The sequence below is a fragment of the Anas acuta genome, chromosome 2, assembly GCF_963932015.1.
Source record: "Anas acuta chromosome 2, bAnaAcu1.1, whole genome shotgun sequence".
Classification (NCBI taxonomy): domain Eukaryota; kingdom Metazoa; phylum Chordata; class Aves; order Anseriformes; family Anatidae; genus Anas; species Anas acuta.
The window spans coordinates 55,689,000-55,712,027 of NC_088980.1; the positions used below are offsets into that span (position 1 = coordinate 55,689,000).

General features: G+C 35.0%; 1 protein-coding gene across 1 annotated transcript in view; it reads right to left on the minus strand.

Annotated features, from left to right (window-relative positions):
• CNTNAP2 (contactin associated protein 2) overlaps window positions 1-23,028 on the minus strand; it is a 1,125,334-nt gene that overhangs the window by 171,281 nt on the left and 931,025 nt on the right. Inside the window, exon 15 of the mRNA XM_068674838.1 lies at window positions 4,858-4,985. Within this exon, the coding sequence (XP_068530939.1) occupies window positions 4,858-4,985 (128 nt within the window). The remainder of the gene's footprint in view (window positions 1-4,857; window positions 4,986-23,028) is intronic.

The window sequence follows — 23,028 nt, forward strand, 5'->3', positions numbered from 1 at the left end:
ATGACCCATAAGTCAGTGTGATTTATGATAAATTGTGTCACAAGTATTTATTCCATGAATACACTTTTATGCAAAGTTTCTACTGAAAGAGAGCTTTATGGACAAATTATAAACCTCATAAAACAATGTTTTATGGTGAAAGTATTGACAATTTATAGTCAGTGCATGAACACAGTGATAATGAATTTTACCAATTATTTTTGTATGTAGAAAGATCTCTTGGTGATCCTTACAGTGCTGTAGAGACTATCTCCTAATTTACTAGTCCAAAATTCCTCCCATTATACAAAGAATGATTGACTCAGATTAAGATTATCAAAAAGAAGGAAATATTTGTTGGAATTTAAATAACTCCAGATGTACAAATTCAAATACTATCAACCCCCCAAAAACATCAAGACAATTCCAAGCTGATTTGCAATTCCAGAGACATTAGGTCTCCTCATTTTGGTACTGTCCACCAAGGACTATTTAAAGTAGATCTTATCTTGCTGAAAATGTACATAACAGTGTTATCAATTCAGTTTGCATATTTCTGACTTATGACATCAGAGAATTCTTTCTGAATGTAATTATAGTGTGTCTGAGATTTTGTTGCAAGTAAAAAGGGATGACAAGACTATCATCCCAAATGATAGTGCTCCATTTGGAGCACTTTGCTTCCTAGGAAGGATATGAGAATATGTGTAAGAGAAACCACCGGAGGAAATACTCTTTCCCATGGCTACCTTTAAATCTACAGATTTAAATGATTTTAATGAGAAAGAGAAATGCCTTATGCAAACAATGGAAGTTTTGCAGCTCCTATTTTCAGAGCAGGCTAAGTTTTATTCATAGTACCAGAAATAGCCTATAGTTTTATGAGACAACCAGTAATAGTCTGAAATTTACTGTGAGGTAAGAAAAGAAAGAGTTCTCTTAGACACATAAAGAAATTCCAGAAAATCTTTTTGGTATTGTTGAAAACATTTCCTCACCAATACTAAAACAAATTCAAGTTAAAATAAATAATCAAAACAAATAAATAATCAAAGCAAAACAGGGTTAAAGGTAAACAGAAAGAGATAGACTTATCCACAGGAAATGAAGTTATTTGCGTTGGTTATTAAACAACAATCAGTTATTAAACACCTAATAGAATGTATGTTTACTCCGAAAGTTTTAGAAGGATGACCTAGTGATTCATTCTCTTCTCTTGCATCTCTGAGGAAAGCAACCACATATGAAGAATAATCACAGCAATTTGATTAACTGAACTGGATGATCCCTATCCAAATCATGAGTGGACACAGTTACTCATTTTATCTTCAAGAAATTCAACTGAAAATTCAAATAACTCTTAATTGCTTTTATTATTATCGTTATTTAGGCTGTTTTCATTAAAAAAAAATACACAAACACACACACACACACAAAAGAAAACAACAAAAACAAAACAAAACAAAACAAAACAAAACACCCACTTCTCCTATGTGCTAGTAGAATCAGAATGACTGTGACATACAGCGAGAACAATATTGTAGTGTTATTTGGATATATTTGTATCCCACTTGAATTACACTATGTACAGTCCAGTGCAACAAATAAATAAATACATGATGGGGTAAATAGCTGAGGAAATTCAGCAGACAAATTTTTAAGATTATTAAATGTAGCTACAGTTACTGGGAATAAAAAACAAACAAACAAACAAACAAACAGTTAAATTCTTAAATGGATCAACTGTTGACCTGTATTTACCATACTTATTATAGCTGATTGCAAAGTCATACAAAGTTCATAAAATTGCTGGGGAAAAAAAATAAAAAGTTTTCAATTTTTTTCTACATGTCAGACTGAGCTGAAACTAGATGGAATATATATCCTGCCCTTAGGACAATGTGAGCTTAGTTCATTAGTGTTCTAGGAAACCTATTGTCAGTTTGGAATATAATGAAAATGGGCTTGGCATATACATGGAAAACAAACTGAACATGTGGTATATTGGAAGTATTTTACTGAAGGAATACAAAAGACACATTGCCAAAGTGTATGAGTAATGACCCTGGCAGTTGCTGTCTTTTTCTAGATATCTATAGGGTGGTTTTAACCCACAGTCACCAAAAACACCTATGTTCAAACCACCATCTGATTAATTAAGCCAACTCTGTTAGAATGCTCCAACAGGAAATAAGAGTGAAATCAAAAGCAATTTTTAGAAGTGAAAGAAAGTATCAAATCACAAAAGGAGTAATGATAAGCAATACTCAAAATCAATGAATAAGGGCTCAAAGTATATTTCCCTAGACAACACACATGAGCAGTCAAATGCATACAGACAAAAACAAAATCAATGCACTGATATAAGAATCATGTTTTGATTAGTTCTTGAATTTCTGTCATCTGTCAAGGAGACCTTTTTGTCTGTCACTGCAGATCCTAAGTGAACAGTGCTGTTACTGGACTTTATGAAACATTGGCTTACAGAGAACCATAGTCAATGCAGCTGCTTCTTCCCTCTTTGAAGATGGAGATGGAAAAGAAATTAAATCTGAGATGAGTAAAAAACATCTTCCCCTTAAATTCTGTTTTTGCTATGGCAGAAATGAGACAAAAGGAAAACTGACTCAAAAAGAAAGGCAAATGCATGCAAATGAACTTGTGATGTGACAAAAATATCAAGATCTTGAGTATTAATAATGTCAGTTTTGATGCATGTAATACATGCATTGTATACATGCAGAATACATACAGAATTAATCATGGATTAATTCTGTTTTATAAAATTCCTTTCCACAAACTCAACATTTTGGATCTTTGTTCCCTTGGACACATTTTGAAATTTTCAAAATTTTCCCTAGGACAAAACACTTATATTCCAATAAGTTGTAATCTATGGTGAGACAGCAGTGGCCTGGGGTACAGCAACTGCTGTATGTGGTCAAGACAGAACATAAAGGAGAGTGCACAGGGAATATAAAATGGAAGCTTTTATTAACTGCAACGGACTGTGATTTGTATTATCTCCTGTGAGAAAACTTATACTGGCTTCCTGACTATAATACATGGCCATGGAATTAAATTCAAATTTATTCATAGGCAAAATTTCTTTAAAACTACATATTATATCTGTAAAGTTCCAACAGAAAATTCAGTTAGACAGGGTGTTAGAAGTACACCCATTCAGTTCCCCAGATAGTAAAGGCTACTGTGCTCTCAAATGAGGTTTCATATGTATGGATATTCAGAAATGGCTCAGATTTCAGAGACTGATATTTACAGAAGCACTCATATTTAGGATATGAGGAACAAAGGTGCAAGAAAGATGCTATTTGTTATTCCTTACTCATCAGTTGCAGTTTCATTTTATTATGAAAATGTTTGTCAGATATAGTTCGGAAACATAGTGACCTGTGATTAATAAAACACCATAAATAACAAGCACCATATAGGTGATGTGAAAGTTGCTAAAACATCTCATGATATTATGTCATCTCAAGACCACAAACAAAAAAAGAAGCTAAGCAAACTCGGGTGTCTCAATAAGCAATGCCCTACAGTTTTCTGGCACTGGACTGGGAGCCAGAAGACTGTTTTTGTTATTGTTCTTCTGAGCAAAAATGTCCTCAGCTAAGATTAAATACGTTAGTTTAAAGCGGGGGTGATAATACTGCCTTAAGGTACTTAGAAATGGGCAAATGGCAAGCATGTAGCCATAACAGGGCAGATGAGGGAGGGCAAACCAAATCTATCCCTATCAAGTCATGTTGGATGCTGGTTAGAGCAGTGTTGTTCAGCTTGCATATACTGTGCCCATTCCTTCAATATTTTTACATCACTGCAATCCCACAGGTTTATATAAATGGGCTCTTCATTGACATCTGAGGATGGATTTTGTATCCATTATAGATCATTAAAATATGAGTAACTGTAATTAAATCTGACAATATTTCCTTACTACACCTCTTGTAACAGAATGCACTTCAAATCTTCAAATACAGAGGATGAGTATAATCCTTGTACCAATTGCACAGTTAAGTTCTTAAAGTGTGGTTTCAAATGACCTTAAGCTTTGCTTTCAGTGGTAAATTTCACATTCTGAAATACCAAATATATTGAAGTATTCAAATAGATTAAAAGAAGAATACAATCCTTCTAACTGCATACCCACTTTTTTTGTGTATGTGAAGTAGAAATTTCATCCTTTATACTGATTTACTCTATCACCTGCTGATCAAATTGGAGAATGTTTATCTCCCATACAGCTTTAGCCTGAAAATCAGGGACTGCTATAAAAAACAAAACAAACAAACAAACAACAAAAAAACCACCACCACCACCACCAAAAAAAACTTGTTTTACAAATAAATATTTAGCTTTGATATGTTTAACACTAAATAACAATCTTGTTAAACTTTATACAGCTGTAAACATAGTTTACAGCAAGAAGTTTTGCCATCATGCTACTATTTATACCCCATAAACACAGTTTACAGTGATATGCCTACCAATGCTAATGGCATCGACAGCAGCACTCAACAGAAGCACAGATGTTGAAAGATATTCTTATGCAATCTATATCACTATTTATATCTACATAAACTTAGTTGAATAGTCTAGTTACCACATTTACCATAAAAAAAAGAGACACATATCCACATTTTAAAAGCAAAGCTGAATAATTATACATGCAGTTACATAGATAAAAATTCTCAAAACACATCATGCTTCCATAGAAAAAGGTCTCTGACTAGACAACCACTTGTCAAAATTTGCATAGGGAATCCACAATATTACTAAGTTAAAATTTATTTATTTATTTATTTATTTATTTATTTTTCTACCTGTGATTAAGTGGAAGAAAATTAGCCAACTTACGATCTCCTTGACAGCGTACAGGACCTACAGATATCTTGGCTTCAGACCCAGGCCGGTCAATGTCTCCAACAACAACTTGACTCACTGGTAGGTGCTCTTTGTATGACAACATCCCAGTGTCTTTTCTCCTGAATTATAAGAAAGCAGTTGTGAAATACATAAAATAGTTTGCTTCATCACGATTGTTGCCAATAAACTAATGCAATAATTATACCAGTAAAATACTATCCTATAAAAATATTTCCCAAGTGACATCCGTTTGACTAATATACCAATAAATGCGTCTGTTTACTTGAAAATGAATGGATAGCAGGTACACAGTCAGAGGAGCAGTTTTTGGCATGGCCTGGCCTGTATTCAGCTGGAATTCTTTGAGTCTTACTGCTTTCCAGGCTGACTAGCTCCATAGTATTGGGTAACAGTTTGCTGTTGATTTCTTTGCTGTGAATGGGAACACAAGTAAGACTTCCTCAGGTGTCTTCTTTGCTCTAGTTGATGACAGTTACTATCCTAATGATAAGACCTCTACATACCAAGGAAATAGTGTTTCTTTTAAATTTAATATTCTAATGTTATCTAAAACAGATATATTGAAGGCTAATTGTCTGAAAAGGCTTATCATGTTTGTCCTGTTATTTTTAACGCTAAGTGACTAAGTCCCAAAATCTAAATCTGTGAATCTAACCATGAGTATGCAGCTATTCCTCAAATTCCATTTCAGTTGGTAAGATCCCTAAAAATTGATTTATAGTCATGTAGAAACTGCTTGTCTCAACTGCAGTGAGTAACTCAGTTTCTTTTTCATGCCTAGCTCAAATCACTATACACCGATACAACACGTAATCTTTATCATTTCAGGAGCTGAATACAGTTGGCATGTTGAAGGCTGTTTCTTCCAAATAAAAAATAAAAGAAACCAAATTTAATTAGATGACTCATGTCTCAGTTACTTGGTTTTTGTTTGTTTGTTTGTTTCTTTCTTTCTTTGACATAAACACATGGAAAATAAAAAGTATCCACACAGGGACACAGGGAAAAAAAGCATTATACATTTTAACAAAAAAGAAAGCAAGAGGAAGTGTAATGAATTCATCTTTTTTTTTTTTTTCCTTTGTTTCTATCTGTACCTTGCCATGTTATTGAGCATTTGAAGTAATCAACTTCAGCACAGGATGAAGGATGTGGAAAAGACACTGAAGTGTAAAGTATGAATGTAACTGGTAAAGAGTTCAGGAACCTGGAAGTCTTTCATTTCTAACTTAGATGATTCCATGATCTGACTCATTAAATTGCTAATAACTGGGAATCACTGCAGGGATTTCAAGATCTGAGATAACATTCAGAGTTTTCCATTAGCATATTCTCCAGTCACAATCCTCACTAGGTCCTTCTGAAGATATGGAAGTTATGAATTTTTTTTTTTTTTTTAGTACAACTAAAGCAATTAAAAAAAACACATTTTCGAGTGACAGCTAATTGGAAGTGGTGTCTCAGCGATGAGGGAGTAATTAAAGATTTAATTACTAGAGCTTTTCAAACAGTACGTCTGTGTTCCTTAGCCGTATGTTCTTCCTCTTCAGAGCACTTGCCTTTCTTCCTGGAACTTTTATATTGCAGAGATCATTAACTCTGTTTGGACACAGCTAGACCAGGTGCTATGAACAGAGGTCAGCAAGGCTGTTACAAGGGACTGCTAAAAAGGAAGGAAAATGGAGAGAAACCCTCACAGCTTCTACTGCAGAGTGTGCTAGGTTGCACTTTTCATCTATAGGTTGAAATACACATTAAAGATATTTCATTATCATAAATTTGGAGACCAGAGATATAAGAAAAAGAAGATTATATAATCTCCTTTTCATATAAGAATCTTTTCATATAAGAAAGACAAAGAGGTAACAAATCCAGGTATGAAGTCCTAATCTTCCATCTCTGTTAAAGACAGAAATCCATAGGAAACATTCTCTTCTAATAGAGGATACATATACATCATCACTTTACATTTTGTGAGATCTTCCTCTGAGACTGTCTTTCTCTGCAGATTGCTGCTCTTTCAAAGAATGCTTTATTTAAAACAAAGAATTATTCAAAGTGTAGTAAAAAGTATTGGCATTCTTCTTATTTCATTCTCCTATCACAGAAAGAGCTAATATTTCTGCTGCAAATAAGGATGTCAAAGGGCAGTCCTTTTCTTATTGCCAGTAACTGTCACCTCCGTTAAAGGAAATAAAAAGTAGTAATGATTTCATCCTCTTCTTCATTGATCATGTTTCTACTCATTCTAATATGTTATTTGTGCACTTAATGGTATGGTCATTTTAAAACTGTTGTCATGAAAACAAAGCTAAATACCACAGCTATTTTCTGGAATAGGTGTATTTTCTGAAAATTGGTTTATTGTCTCATCATTGCAGGAAAGACATTCGCCCCTGCAAAAGAACTGTTACTGAGTGGTGAGAGTACTAGACTGAGTAGAGAAAAATTACTTGTTTTTTCTTCAACAGAACCTGTGTAGTTTGTTTTCTGTTAAAAAATAAATAAATAAATAAAAAGGATAATGATAGCTTTTGTCACCCCAGCTGTGCACTAAAAAAAAAAAACAAATACCTTTGAGAAACTAAGTGGCTCTTTTATGATTTTCAAAGGTACTTGTAGTTCCTCTGGACATACTAATCACTGCTGACAAAGTCAAAAAAGTTATAAACCAAAGACTGATTATAATGCTTGTCCTTGTACTACATATTTGGAAATAATCACAGCTGGAATACTCAGTTCCAAGAAGTGATAATGCTTCCGCCAGTATCTAAAGATTTTTCACATTAAGAGGGTGAAGAAAGTCTCTGAAGTTTTTCCTCACCAAAGAAAATCCCCTTAAGAGAATAAAGATTGAATTCAGAGTGTGTCAGATTCCAGCTAATAGACAAATGGGAGATGAATGAATCTGATCAAATCCTGTAATTATTACCAGGAGATATTGATGAGATCTCTGTGTAATTTTATATTTCTAATTTTTGTTCCTATATATAACAGTCTGCAAAGTGCTTTAGGGTGCCTTTGAATGAAAGCAGAAGATATAAGATTTATCATTTTTTTGATTATGATCATCTACTTTATAAGCATTCTGTGGTATGGAAAGAAGAAATACATTATGCATATATCAGCAAATGACATATTCAAAGTAATGATAAAATTCTGTATTGCTATTAATTTGTTTATATAATGATTTTATACTAACAGATTTCTAATACCAGAGTATCTTTTTTTCTCCAATATTGTTAGACATCACTTAATTATCAGTCCAGTCCTAAACAGGAGAAAACATAAAGAATATACTACAGGTAGGAATGGACTTATAAAGTATGCTTACATGACCTGAGGAACTTGAATTGCTTTGAGAATTTCAAACAAACAAACAAACAAACAAACAAACAAACAAAACACATACTGGATTGAAACAGCTGTGTTAAGCACTTATTAATTAATTATTAGTAGTGATTTGAAGAACACAAACTCCCAAGCATTCCCATTTAGAAAATATATAATTATCTACCTCTCACAAGATCCCATACTGTAATACCTGAATTTCCATAATATATTTGAGAGACATTAAGTCCAGCAAATATCTGAAAATATCTCTAAAAAAAAAAAAATCACAAAAGGTACAGATGTGCCAAGTATTAATGCTTTCTTTCTTCCAAAAATATATAGCAATAATTTTATTTACATTAGAACCACTATGAAAAGTTAATATTACAGAGTATTTCATGAACAATGCAATTTTGGCAGCAGCACTAATAAACTGGAAGTGAGTTACTTGGAAATATGCAAACTGTAATTAACAGGATTAAAAAGATGGTAAACAAAAGCTAGGATTTAAGAGGAACTAGATAACTTTGGAAAGGTTTTGATGAAATTTACTTAACTTCTTTATGTGCATACAAAGCAGAACAAGAACTATACAGATTGACCCTATTCCAAGGGTCCTGCCCTATTTACGAATTGTATAGTGATAACAATATACTCTAGGTTGAACACTCCTATTCGCACTTGAATAGACTGTTCTCATAGATTCTTATAGATCCCTCGTGCCTTTCCCACGTCTTGTCACTGCAGGCACCCTTATACATTAAGTTGGACCTAATGACACCTCTGATTTGGCTGCCAAGGGGTATTATGGAACAGTTCTCATTACCAGATGGGAACATAAAAACTGATGGAGCATCATAACTCAATTCTATTTTTTTCATACTGACATTAGAAAGGCTGAGGTCCTATGAAATTTGCTATTCTCACATTTAGTTAACATAGTGACTTTTAGTAATAAGAACTGTAACATTTTATTGTATGAATACTAAAAGCAATTATCTAATAAAATGTATTTTTAACATCTGTACTGTCAAATATACTACTGGAAGACCTATGCAAATGTGTGATGAATTCTTTATTTATTCAACTAACTATCTATAAGCCTTTGGATCATGTCCAATCAAACTATAAGACCAAATGTGCTTCAGCCAGCATTTTGTAAGGCACAAGGATCTGTATTGGAAAAAAAATATTAAAAATCTCAGAGCAGCAGCTTGGGGTTTTCATTTCTTGGACTTCTTGACAACTTTGACAGTTTTATTTTGTATGACTGAATAAGCTAAATAAAAATAATTGAGTATGGCATGACAAAATAACAGATGGCTATAGTTAATGCTGACTTCAGCCCATATATGCCTGTTGACTTCAATAAGGTTCTAAAGTGCATAATTTAGTGTTGAATTTGGTCCAGAAAACTTAATGAAGAATGGGACTTAGTGCACCTAGAACATGTCTGAAAAAAATGGTTACATAAACTTTACCATTCCTCCCACTTCTCCACTAGCATTTCCTGTAGAGTTCATTCTACACCTACGCATATTCCTCCTACAACACTTAAACCAATCTATGTTTCACACAAAGTTACCAAGCAGAACATGAGTGTGTAGTGATTTAACTAACCTCTTCATTGCTTCTATAACTACAATACACAATATTTTTGGGAAAAATCTAAGTTAAGCACACCTTGGAACAGAGTGCTTGATTAGATAACTTCATAAAATCTTCATGCAAATGTTAAGTAGGTAGGCCCTACCTTCCAAATTTGCATCTTCTGGTAAGCATTTTTCATGCTTATCCTCTCTTTTGTATTTATATTCCAAACTATTGTCTTGGTTGGGATTGCTTATTATACTATATAGGGGTTGGGATTGCTTATTATTATTATATAGATGATATTATTATATAGAACACTTTTATAGATGATATTATTATATAGAACTCTTTTCAGGTTCTGTGAAATAAAGATTGTTAGTAAGATGCCTCATATGAAAAATGTGGTATTCAGGTGTGTTTGATTCTGCTTTCTGTAAAAATTACAGTTATCCTACTTTTATATCACAGGTGACATTTTGGGAAACACAAAATTTACATTACTTGGTATCATCATATGGGAAGTAAGAGTATCAGCATCCTTTTTCTCAATAATAAAATATTTAAATAGCCAAGAAAAGAGACAAAAAATAGGGAAAGTAATAATGTTATATACCATTACAAGTAAAATTCCAAGAGAATTTGCTATTCAGCTATTTATTTCCTTTCTGTAAGGACCCCAACCAGGTATTGATTGATTTTTAAGAAAAGTTAGGTATTTGATTTTCAGTAAGTTCTTTCTGGTTTGAACTGAACTCAAGCTTTCATTCTAATAATCACAAATCTTGTTTTCTTTCTCTATAATCAATAATCTTTCTTTAAACATTGTATTTTCATGGTTTTACACATGGTCTACTAATTGTCTCCCCTCAGTAGACCTTGGGTCCCCTTTAGTTCTTAGTCAGAGTTAACTATCACATTGTAGTTTATATTTTTCTGCAGTCTTAGCCCTAGAAGATTGTTTTCCATTTATTTTTGTGGGTGTGTGGAAGAACAGAAACTCATAAGAGTGAGTACTCTCAAAGGAGCGCTTACCCCATCAGGACAGGACAATTTTATCTAGTCTGTATTGTGTGGCATACAGCTTGAGCATCTGTAGTTCCTCATTCAGCATGAGGACCTCTAGGTTAAGATTGGTTGAGACTGCCCTCCAGACTAGGAATCAGTGATCCTATATATTATTTTTTACTTCTTACCTAATAAATAGAAAAGTTGCTTCTAACTGTAAAGTTACTAATAAGAGTGATTCCCAAACAAATTCTCTCAATAGAGTGAAGTCATCAGCTTTTGTTCTTGTTTGTTTGTTTTGTGTGACCTAGAAAGGTAAACCCTTCAAATTAACCAGTAACTACAACAGAGGTCAGGAACAAACAGCTATTTCAAACTTTAAGCTATGCCAGAGCCAAATGGAAGAAGGACTTTATAACAGCCACTGCCAAAACCAAAAACAAACAACAACAACAACAAAAGTGAAGGAATATCTACAAATTGTGTTATAAAAATGATGTATAATATTTCTACATCTACTGGGGAAGGAAAGTGGTGTCTAATATCATGAAAGTGCTTTAGTTAGAGGAATAATTAAATATCCATCTACAAAACATTTTAAATGTACCCACAGTCATCAGAAATAATTATATGAAACTGAATGCTCCAGGATATACAAGCACATTTAAAGCAATGGTGCAGCATAGAGGTAATTAACAGTTTTTTTTTTTTTTTTAATTATTTATCTTTTTTTTTTTTTTTTTTGCAACAGAAACACTCTGGTATAAAGTATAAGTAAAACATGAATACTTGTCATTTTCCCTCTGCTTGTAAACACACACATATGTCTGAAAATTACTTTCATTGCAACTGCTCTTTCTTTTAATTCTCTTGCTAAAAAGACAAATAACCTTATTTTATAATGATATGCAAATTTTTCTTCGCCCTGGCCCTGCTTAAGCAGGTCCTGGCCATGCTTACTGGGAAATATCTGGACATCACCTGGTGATAGGAAGTGCAGAATACTTTTTTTCCATCATGGCCATGCCCCCTCCCCCCTCCCCTCCCCGCCCCTCCCCTTTCCTCTCCCCTCCCTCCCCCCCTTCTCCCTTCCCTCCCCCCCTTCTCCCTTCCCTTCCCTTCCCTTCCCTTCCCTTCCCTTCCCTTCCCTTCCCTTCCCTTCCCTTCCCTTCCCTTCCCTTCCCTTCCCTTCCCTTCCCTTCCCTTCCCTTCCCTTCCCTTCCCTTCCCTTCCCTTCCCTTCCCTTCCCTTCCCTTCCCTTCCCTTCCCTTCCCTTCCCTTCCCTTCCCTTCCCTTCCCTTCCCTTCCCTTCCCTTCCCTTCCCTTCCCTTCCCTTCCCTTCCCTTCCCTTCCCTTCCCTTCCCTTCCCTTCCCTTCCCTTCCCTTCCCCTTTCCCTTCCCCTTCCCCTTTCCCTTTCCCTTTCCCTTTCCCTTTCCCTTTCCCTTTCCCTTTCCCTTTCCCTTTCCCTTCCCTTTTATTTATCTGCATTAGGTGAAGACAGAAATTAGAATGTAATAATTTGGCTGCAAAGGCTTAGGGCCTAAAGTGTTTGCATCTGGTGCAGTCAGAGCCTTGACAATGTTGTGCTGCACTTTAATGCAATAAATATGTTAATTTGCCAAATGTTGATGCATTTTTTTCTTTCCTGATGGCTTAAACGTAGCTTACTGCAGATGTTTCTTGCCTTAAAATGAAAGTCTATGAGATAAAAGTTGCCCCATGGAGGTAAGGGATACTGAGACATCTATCACCTCTAACTGTAAGCAAAGGCTACACAAGCAACTTTGCAGAGGCTGCAGTCACTGATTACAGCTCTCTGCTATTCCAGACAGCCACACTACATAATCTTCTTTAGAATATGATCGCATCTCAAATTAGGAAGAATTTGGCTACTCAACCCCAATACTCATATCTGAAAGCTGTTCCAGAACATTCATGCTAGCTATAAAGCCAGCATGAATTCCAGGTTTAAATACTCAATTCACAGGACATTCCTTTTTTTGTGTTCGCAAATGTCACAATAAATATTTCTTCCTTGTTCAGTAGTGTATTTTACTGCAATGTATTTTTAGGGAAAATGGTATCACAACCTTTCAGTACATAGGAGATGGAACACAATGCAGAGACAAATCAGCTTTTGCCAGTCCCATCTAGTGCATATAATGCTGTGCAAAGATTGTAGTTTGCCCTGAGAAGCAGTCTGGCTACACTGGCAAGGACAACACCTGAGCAAATAAGCCTTGCCAAAAGCCTTCTGAGAAACATGAACAGAAGAAATATTCTGTGGGATCAAAACAATAGTCCACCTGCTCCATCCTCCTGCTGCAGACAGTGGCAATAAGAGATGCTACTCAGGGTGAGTGTGTGAGCCTGACTCTTTCTGTCATCTGCTGACCTTCTACTCCCCCACCAGCTACCATCATCATATTAAAAATGTTACAGGGTGCACAGTGCTTACCGTTTATTGACCTGTTATGTATGAATCTGTTATGTCCTTTCCTGAACATACTTACTTTGTCTGCTTGCACAATCTCCTGTGGCAGCAAGTTGCAGAAGTTTACAACCAGCTGTGTAAATGCGGTGCAATTGCCTGAAGTAACTAGGAAAATAAAGCTAACGTTCACATTTTAAAGAAAATGTACAGCATTGAAGAGGCTTTCAGGGTAGGGCGTAGTTGCATTACCTGAGCGTTCCCTGGGCTTCCAATGTTAGATGCTATAGCGCTGGGGGAACCTGGTGTGCTAGCTCTAAGGAACAGTAGAGTGGAGTGGAGACACTGTGGTTAGGCTCTGTGACCAGGTGAGGACTCAATTGTTCTTGTGCACACCGAGACCGATAAGCTGCACTTTTTGCTATCCCTAGCCAAGGACCTGATATGTTTTGACAACTGCTGTACCCTAGTGTACTTTTGCTCATTATAATATCATAATAATACCAAAACACACCTCCATCCCAAAAGCTACCCGCCTCCAACATGCAACTACCCCTTACTGAGCATGTGCTCTGAATTTCTCAGAGACTATTACTTTAAACGGAGATGGGAGAACTTTTTACCAATCATAACTAAGATATGCTTGACTAGAGTCACTCAAGTTCCACCTAAAAGATAGAAAATAATATAAATTGGCCTAAGAGAGAGGGGATGTTAGGGAAGATACCACTGTCAGGGGAGATACCATCCCAAGGAAATACAACATACTTAGGACCTCCTGGCTCCTGGGACCAGTCAAAGAGCTGAGCCTCTCTTCCCCCCCATTGGGACACCTTTGGGTGAGATTTGAACACTTGGTTATAAATCTTTCTAGAGTCTTTGACCCTTTTAACATGTTAATTTCTATGCTGCACACCTGTAACACCTGTGTCACCTGTGTATTTCATGCATGCTAGCTTGCTTTTGCAGACAGTCACTATCGCCAGCAGTCCAAAGAATCTGTGTACCTGTTGCTGTAATAAATCGCACTTGATTGCATTGTTCCTGGTCATGATAGCTCTCATTAAACGTGACTAGAGTAAGGGTGGTTATACATTATTGGTGAATCCGTGACTGTGATAGTTCAGTGATCTGAATCCAACCAGACCCCTAACTGTTAATGCATTATTGGAGAATCTGTGATTGTGATAGTTCAATACCTTGAACCCGACCAGGCCCATAACGGTTAATACACCCCTTAATGCAACAGTAAAGAAGTACTTTTTTTTCCCCCATCTGTTTTAAACAGTTCTCATACCAATTAACTTGTTTATATCTAGCTTTGAGTGTCATTGTGTTATGCTCCAATGCACTGCATAGGTATGCTAATAGTGTTCCATTGTATATTAACATCTCTTATTTTTCTTTATCAAATGAAAAAAAAAAAAGACTCTATGTGCATGCAATAACAATGCTGGGTGAAATTACCCCATTTCTTTCTGAGCAAAGTAACCCACTGTTTGAAGGAACATCTTAAGAATACAAACAGAAAATGATTCAATGAGGAAACTATGTTTACATATCATTAAGGAAGAGGAATTCAAAAATGGAAATGTATGAATTAACTGTTTTCCAACATCTTCAGAAAAAAAAAATCCGCACACAAAAAAATCCCACAAATTGTTTGCAAACAATAATTTGTTTCAAGATAGAGAGGACACACTGTTAATAAATTCAATAGAACCTGGAGGTCTACAGACACATTCTTTAGCTGTATAAACATAATATAAACTGTTATAAGGATTTATACATGGTTCTAAGTGATTTGCAAGTATTCATGTATCAGAAGAGGAAACTGAGATCATGTACAAATCATGAGTAGGTAGGTATATAAAAATCACAAATGCATCACTAGAAATTCTTAAGAAAGTTTTAAGTAATGGCAGGTAGAAAAATTGAATTGTTTTGTTCAACTCTGGAACAGCTGAATAACTACCTTGCTAATCCTTCATTAGAGAAACTTGTAAAAAAAATCATGTTAACAGTAATAAAAACAGTTTAATGTTTCTTGGATTCTAGGATAACATTACTTATAAATCATCAACAGGAGTAAGCATCAATTGGTCAACTGATTGAGTCTTCAAAAAATATTATTCAGATCAATAAAATATGTTTTTTTTTCTTTGCTTTAGTTTTCTATAAAGAAAGAAAACATGAATTTAATGAATTTTCAAAATACTTTCCCACGTTGTTTACACACACAGTCTTCAGTTTTCACCATTGAATTTGTTCTGTAAAAACTGACTCCATTCCCCCATGTTCTCTTTAGTGTTCATTCTCTGCTGAAGATGAAAAAGCTATAACAAAGTAGAAGACTAGATGATTTAGTACCTCATGAAACTTTTCCTTGAGATTAGGTCTTGGGAGCTGTAATTAAAATTAAAGTCAGTGTGCATTCTGGCAGTTCTAATACACATTATTTAAATTTTCTTTCTGAGTTGAGAACCCTTAAGATATGATAAGTCATCCTGTTTACCAGGAAAGGAGTGACAGCAGACATTGCTTCAAATTGTAATTCATTCTACTATCCTTACAGATACATTGTAAGTATAAAATAAGTGCTGGTGCCTTGTTTAACTGTGTGCCTACAGAAAAATAATGTGCAGTGTGTGAGGAGGACAGGCCTTACTGTCAAACTTTACCTTTGAGGTATTTTTTTGCAAGAAAAAATTGAGGATATTTATGGATAAAGATGACATGGATAAAAACTAGGATATATATGTATATGGTGTCCAGATTGATGGAGGGGGTTTATATGACAACATAGATTAAGAAAAATAATTAATGTTTACATATTATCAAGAAACACAAAACTATCCTGAGCTTTTATTTTTATTATTTTTTTATTATTATTATTTTTTTGTTCCCTTCACAGTTTTAGTGCCAATCCCTTTTTAAAACAAGTAATAGCATGCAGCAGTGTTAATACAATCTCCCTCAAGAACTTCAGCTCTGGAACCTGACTCTCCAAAAAGTCTCCAGTTGTGGGGAAATGCATTTTCCATACTACATGCTAACTATGCATTTCTATATCCACTTCCATAGAAAATGAAATCAATTTCCAAATGTTTTAGCTGTTCCTTGGATTAAGATGCTTTTCTTACAAATGAAACCATATAGTTTCTATTATTAAAGATAATTACAAAAATACAACTTTTCAATCTAAATACATGTATTTCCAGACCAGTGTTTAGTAAGGTACATTATATCTGAACTACTGTATGAGTTTTCAGAAAGCTTCATACTGTCATATTTCCTCCAGGTGGAACAAACCTCTCTACATTTGGCAATACAACCTTCCTATTGTGACAACACTGAAGGTGTAACTTGTGGAAGTGGAAAAGTGATGGAGAAAAACTGGCACTGCCACATCTGTAACTTCTGCACATAACTGTAACTAGACAAAGAAGAACTCTGAGTTCTCCACTTGCATCACTCTCATGCTATGGTATTGATTAACCCTAACAGAAAACCCAAAACAATAGTACAAGGAGCATTATTCATCAGTTGTTCATATTTCGTTTTGAACACCTGATGACTTATCTTTGATAATTCCAAATGCAAGTGATTTGCACACATATTTCTGGTCACAGCTAGAAAGTGTTTTACAGAGTGTCTAACAAACATTTTTATCACGTTGCAACACATTTGAGTTTCTTTGTTGTCCATGCAGACAGTAAAAAACAGCTTCTAATTTTCACTACATTTTGTGCTAATATTGTGATCTTTGTGTTTTTAGCTGTAAAACTCATAAAAGCCAGAATATGCTATTGATACCTCTTTGTCTGTAACCACTAACAACTTGCTTTAAAATGAGTATTAAAAATAATTTTAATAAAATTTGCTAGAAATGGCACAGATTCAAAAATGCAATTAGAGAACAAAGGTCTATATAATATTGTGTATACTCTACAAAAATAATGATAGTAGATGAGACCTGTTCCTCCCCTGCTTCAAAAAGTGATATATATCAGTTCTGAGACTTTGTTATGAAGCAGTACTTCTAATAAAAGTAAATTACCAGAAATAAATTGCTTTTATAATGAATGGTTGTTTTATGATGTATTGTCAATACAACTGTTTCTCCTCTGACAAAAGAAAAAAAAAAAAAGGAAAAAAAAAAAAGAATTGTGTTACCTGTAGTGACAGTTATTAATTTTCTTTTAATACAGCACAGCACAAGATCCCTGTAAGGAGCAATGCCCTTTTATATTTGATCTTTCATGACTAAAAGTAAAGGCAGTACCTCCACTAAATAATAAAATATAATAATAAAGATATCACATTCAAATTGTCCACTTTTTCAGGGTATGTCTATACGATATGATGAAATGACATACAGGACATACAGAAACTGTCAAATAATGCCAAATATAACAATTAACTGTTAGAGGTAGAAGGTATTTTAAGATGAGTTTCTGGCAAAAACTGATCTTCCTGAATTCCCACACCATATCCTCAGTGTCTTGCTCCTTTATAAAGTGGAGATTTAAAAAGTGCACTTTTTGAATTCTCTTCACAGAAGAGTCAGATTTGTTCAGTAACTATCAATGTCTTTACTTACTTCGGGATATTTCATTATTTCAATGATGAATGATTCTACAAAATGTTGTTAGAAATGGCTTTTAGTCAGCAATAACTGGTTTAAACCAAAAATTCCAGGCTTGGTCTGGAAGTGTGCCTGTTGTCCTTACATCAGCCCCATATTAGAAGTACAAGATATGTTTGCTTGTAGATATACGTGTGCATACAAAGAGGTAAACATCTCAAGTTGGAACATGGGAATTTCCAATTACATATCAGGAAAAAAAATACAATCATAATGAGTGTGGTCAAACACTTGCACAGGATGTCCAGAGGGATTCTGAACACCTTCTTGGAGGTGTTCAGGACTCAGGGGGACACAGCCAGTCAGTCAGATCTACCGTGAGTAGCAGGTTGGACTAGGTAGTCCCTGGAGGCCGCTTCCAGACTGAATTATTTTGTGAGCTCATGAATGTGCATATGCATAGATGAACACAGTGCAAAACCTTACCACTGTCAATGACTCACTGAATTGATCTGCCTTTAGCAAAAGCATTTAATAAACTTAAGCTTCTTTTCCTCAGCTTTTTCAATGATCTGCTCATTTCTTTATCTAAGTTAACTATGCCCAATATTTATTTACTTTGAAGATCCTTTTCCTATTCTCCAGTTTTCAGGACAAAACCTGAAGATATTTATTGTTTATCCTTTTGTTCTGTTCTGCTTCATAATCATTATATATGGTAATCTAACAATTAAAAAAGCTGTATTAATAAAGTAAGATAATAAATGAGATTTTGGAGCGTTCTCTTCATGTATTGCCATTATCTATGTGCTATATTGATTCACGGTATTTATATCTTTTGATGTTATTTATTTTGTTGCAATTTTTGTCACGATCCTTAAAGGATCTCACAATTTCGTTGCTTGTAATGTTAGTGATTAAAATTTAGTTGTTCTTGACTATTTTACTAAATTAAAAGGCAGCAGGAGACTCAGTTTTAAGAGCAGTATTTGTAGGTGTGCTATGCCATACAGAAGTTTCAATTTGATTCCTGGGTATTATAAAACCCTCTTAATATTTCTGATACCATTTTCTTTCAGAAAAATGGATAAATATCTTAGATTTCACATGAGATACTTAAATTCATACTCTTGAAAAATATTTTAACTTTACAGTCAACTTGTGGACCATTAAATGTTATTACTACACATTATGTCATACCCAGAAAATACTGGCTTAGACATGAAATTACATGTTTACGTGACAGCATTTTTAACTGTCCTGTTCCATAGCAGTAGTAATTGCAAATAAATTTATACTTTTCCAGTGACAGCATAAAGCTTTTGGATCACATATATATATATATATATATATTTATTTGTATTTGTTTTTCTTCATCACATTTTCTAATGTTGTCAGCAGATTCTGTCTTATCTTTATATTTGCCTGCTTCCTTGGAAATTGGCTTTTTCCTTATTTTCATTCAACTTTCATCACTACAGTATTCTAGGCATGAATAGGAAGCAAAGAAAATGAAAGAAAAATAACAGAAGAATTGTGGGGTTTATGGCTGGGACAAAATGTCAAACCATGATTAGTGACAGATCAGAAGTAGTTTGGAAAGCTTGGGGCATTCACTAATTATGCAACACACACATACACAAAACAACAACAAAACAGGAGGGAGACATGAAGCAGCCCAACAAGAATGGTAATTGACAAAAGTGCATTAAAACAAATTTGTAGAATTTAATCTTCTTTTACAAGTTTGATAACCTTTTTCTTTGAGGTAAAATAATGCAGCAAGAATATAATAATAGTTTTCTCTCCCTTCTTTTTTTTTTTTCCTATCCATCCATCCATCCATCCATCCATCCATCCATCCATCCATCCATCCATCCATCCAAAATATTACTACTTTCATCTTCCCTTCACCTCTTTTGATATATGATTATTTCCTCTTCTCCCTTCTATACATGCATATATCTCTGCACACTGAAGAGCAAAAAATGAAAGTAAATATATTGTTTGTTTACACTGGAAGTGTAATACTTTCAGCTGCATGGACTCTCCTGTGATTGTGTTTCAGCTAAAAGATGACTGCTAGTAGTAATAACAAACAAGCATGGACTGCAGTTTTCATCTAACGGAAGATGTGATAGATTCCAGATGCATTCCACCATTCCTATATAGCATTCCACTGATTTAGAAAGAAAACTCAGGGTGGGATAGGGGATGGCCCTACAATTGAAGAAGATAACCACTCACTTCAAGAGTTAAGCAGTGTCAAACATTGAGTGGAATACCTTAGGCTGGACAACATGGAAGTGATTTCATCTTCTAGGACTGCACTGATGGCTGAGTCATTACTCTTTAAGTTAGCACGTAAATAAAAGGAGATGGAAGAGGAGAAAATAACAGTAAGACTGAATTCTGTATTGTGCAGTGCTCAGCATGCTCTGTCCTTACCTGACAAATTGTGACAGGAGGTCCTTTACTCTAAAGTTAAGACCATAAGCTCTTCATTCAGACAAAAAATCTGTTATATTTCTAGGCAAGACATAGCAGACATTTTTGTTCTTGGTCACTTGATATTTCACTCACACATTAATTATGAAGTTTAATAAAATAAGGAATAGAGATATTGTCTTGTCATTATTTTTTCCTTTAGGTTCATTCATCACTGCTGGTACTGAACGATGAATGACCCCAAAGTTCATAGAATCATAGAATATCCTGAGTTGGAAAGGACCTACAAGGATCATTAAGTCCAACTCCTGTGTCCACACGGGACCATCCCAAAATCATCCTATACATGTATGTCTGAGAGTTGTCCAAATGTATCTCGAACTTTGTTGGGCTTGGTGTTGTGACCACTTTCCTGGGGAGCCTTTGCAGTGCCTGACCACCCTCTCAGTGAAGAACCTTTTCTGAATATCACAGTTTCATGCCTCTCCCTCTGGTTCTATCGTGGGACATTAGAGAAGAGATCAGTGCCTGCCCCTGTGCTCCCCCTTGTGAGGAAGCTGTAGAAAAAAAAAAAAAAAAAAAAAAGGTTTTGTGGTTTTGTGTTCTTTGTGTTCTTTTTATACTGTGACATCCAAAACTGCACACAATATTTGAGGTGAGGCTGCACTACTGCAGAGTAGAGCTGGAAAATCACTTCCCTCAATTGGCTGTGCTTGTTGCACCCCAGGACATGGCTGGCAATCCTGGCTGCCAGGGCACACTATTGACTCATATTTATGTTCAATTTGCTGCCAAATGGGCATCCTGTTCATCTTTAGGAAGTTGCTAGGGCTAAACTATTTTAAAACATGGAGCGAGATAAAAGATACTGCACAATATGCACGAAGATTCTTATACAGATTCTTGTACCCTCATCCTCAGATATGCTAGTTTTGCATTCCTTGTGGAATGAAAAATAACTGCAAAAGAGCTGCATAGGACCGAATAAACAACACAATGCAAGAAGGTTCTATTTAAACAAAGATAAGTCAGACAATTCTTTCATGTATCATCAATGTACAAATTTTCTTGTGTTTCCAGTTCTGAAGAAGGCTAAGACTTGTCTCCTCAGCTGTTTGGTTGCTGCCATGATCCACAAGCATTAAAGGAAATGCTTACTTTAACATCAATAAGTGGGATGACAACTAGACACCAAGTGTTTTAAATGCCTGTTTGCTATAAATTAGGCCACTATCAAAACAGAAAGGTGAATAATACAGGAGGGAAAAGAGAGAAAACAGCAGGGGTGTTTGCAGGTTTCATGACTAATTTAACCCCCAGACTCCTAATGCCCTTAACCTGTGTTATTTCAGACTATAAATCTGTCAGGTTCCCTGAGCTATGTATACATGTCATCAGTAGTTGCATGGAACATTTGTAAAGGAGAGAGAGTAAACAAAGTGATCATGGTTTTACCTGAATTACAGAATGGAGCTGTTGGCTCTGGGATAGCATTAGCAATATTTATGATCATATGAACATTGAGGAGAAAGTCAGCCCTTTTGTGTATGTAGCCAACCTTGTCTAATGAAGCCTCAATCTGAGGCCAGACTCCTATGATGGTACTGAGGTACAAGTAAATGAGAATTTGAAATGTGCTACTTTGTCTACCACATCTGTAGCATTGCTGAGAGCTGAATGGAGTTCATCCCTCCATCTTTACTGTTCCCACCTTCCTCAAAATTTTAATCTCTTGTTATCAGTAATAAAAACATTTAGCTTTCTCCTAAGGGAGAAGCAGAAAAGAGGAATGTATAATAGTCAAACACAAGGTGTACATAATTTCTATAAAAGAAAATATAAAACAGATAATGAAAAAAAGAGGACAAAATTCAATTAATGGGAAGATTCCATATTTTTATACGCACATTTTGTTTCAGTATTGCACAGGAGTTACAGCTAGGCACAGCTGAGAAAACAGGAGAGGAATCAGCCTGTTTAATTCACTTGACCCTTCTCCCTGATAGAGTAGTTTTAATGGGCAAACTATAACTAGTAGGAATGAAGTTCTGGCTATCTGCTTTTCTGTTGCTGAAAGTTTCAGCTCAAAACTATCAATCATTCAGGGAAAAAAAAAAAAAAAAAAAAAAAAGGTAATAATAGCTGTATTAAATCTAACATTTCCTAAGGTTTGAATGCTTGACTTTCTGTCTTCAGTGTTCCTCCTAGTGTAGATTTTTATTCTGTCCTTATATATTGACGTACTGCTAAAATTTGGTTGACTGAAATTATCTTAATGTGAGGTGTCAGTGTTAATGTACAGAGGAACTCTGAAAGGAAACTCTAAAAAAAATACAAAAGGCTGTCTGGATTTACAAAGTACAAAACAAAACAAAACAAAAAACACAACCTTGTGAAGTAATGCAAGTTGGCAGCTAAACTTCCCCACCTTCACCATGAAATGAGTTCAGATATTTATCATGAAATAAGTTCAGATATTTCAGATTTTATAAAGTGAACAGATGCAATTAATGAGCATGGTTACAGCACAACCAAATTACCAATTGTTTTCTGGTCAGTCATTTCAAAGATGGTCATTAAGCTATGCAAAAATGTGGAAATACAGTTTTTGAAGTGGCAACCATTCTATAAAATGTTCCCCTTTTCTAGGAAATTGAGATTCATCATGTATATGTGATGACAGGCCAAGCAGCAAGACGTCGCTAATCTTACTAGATCATTTTTTTGTTTTGTTTTGTGTTT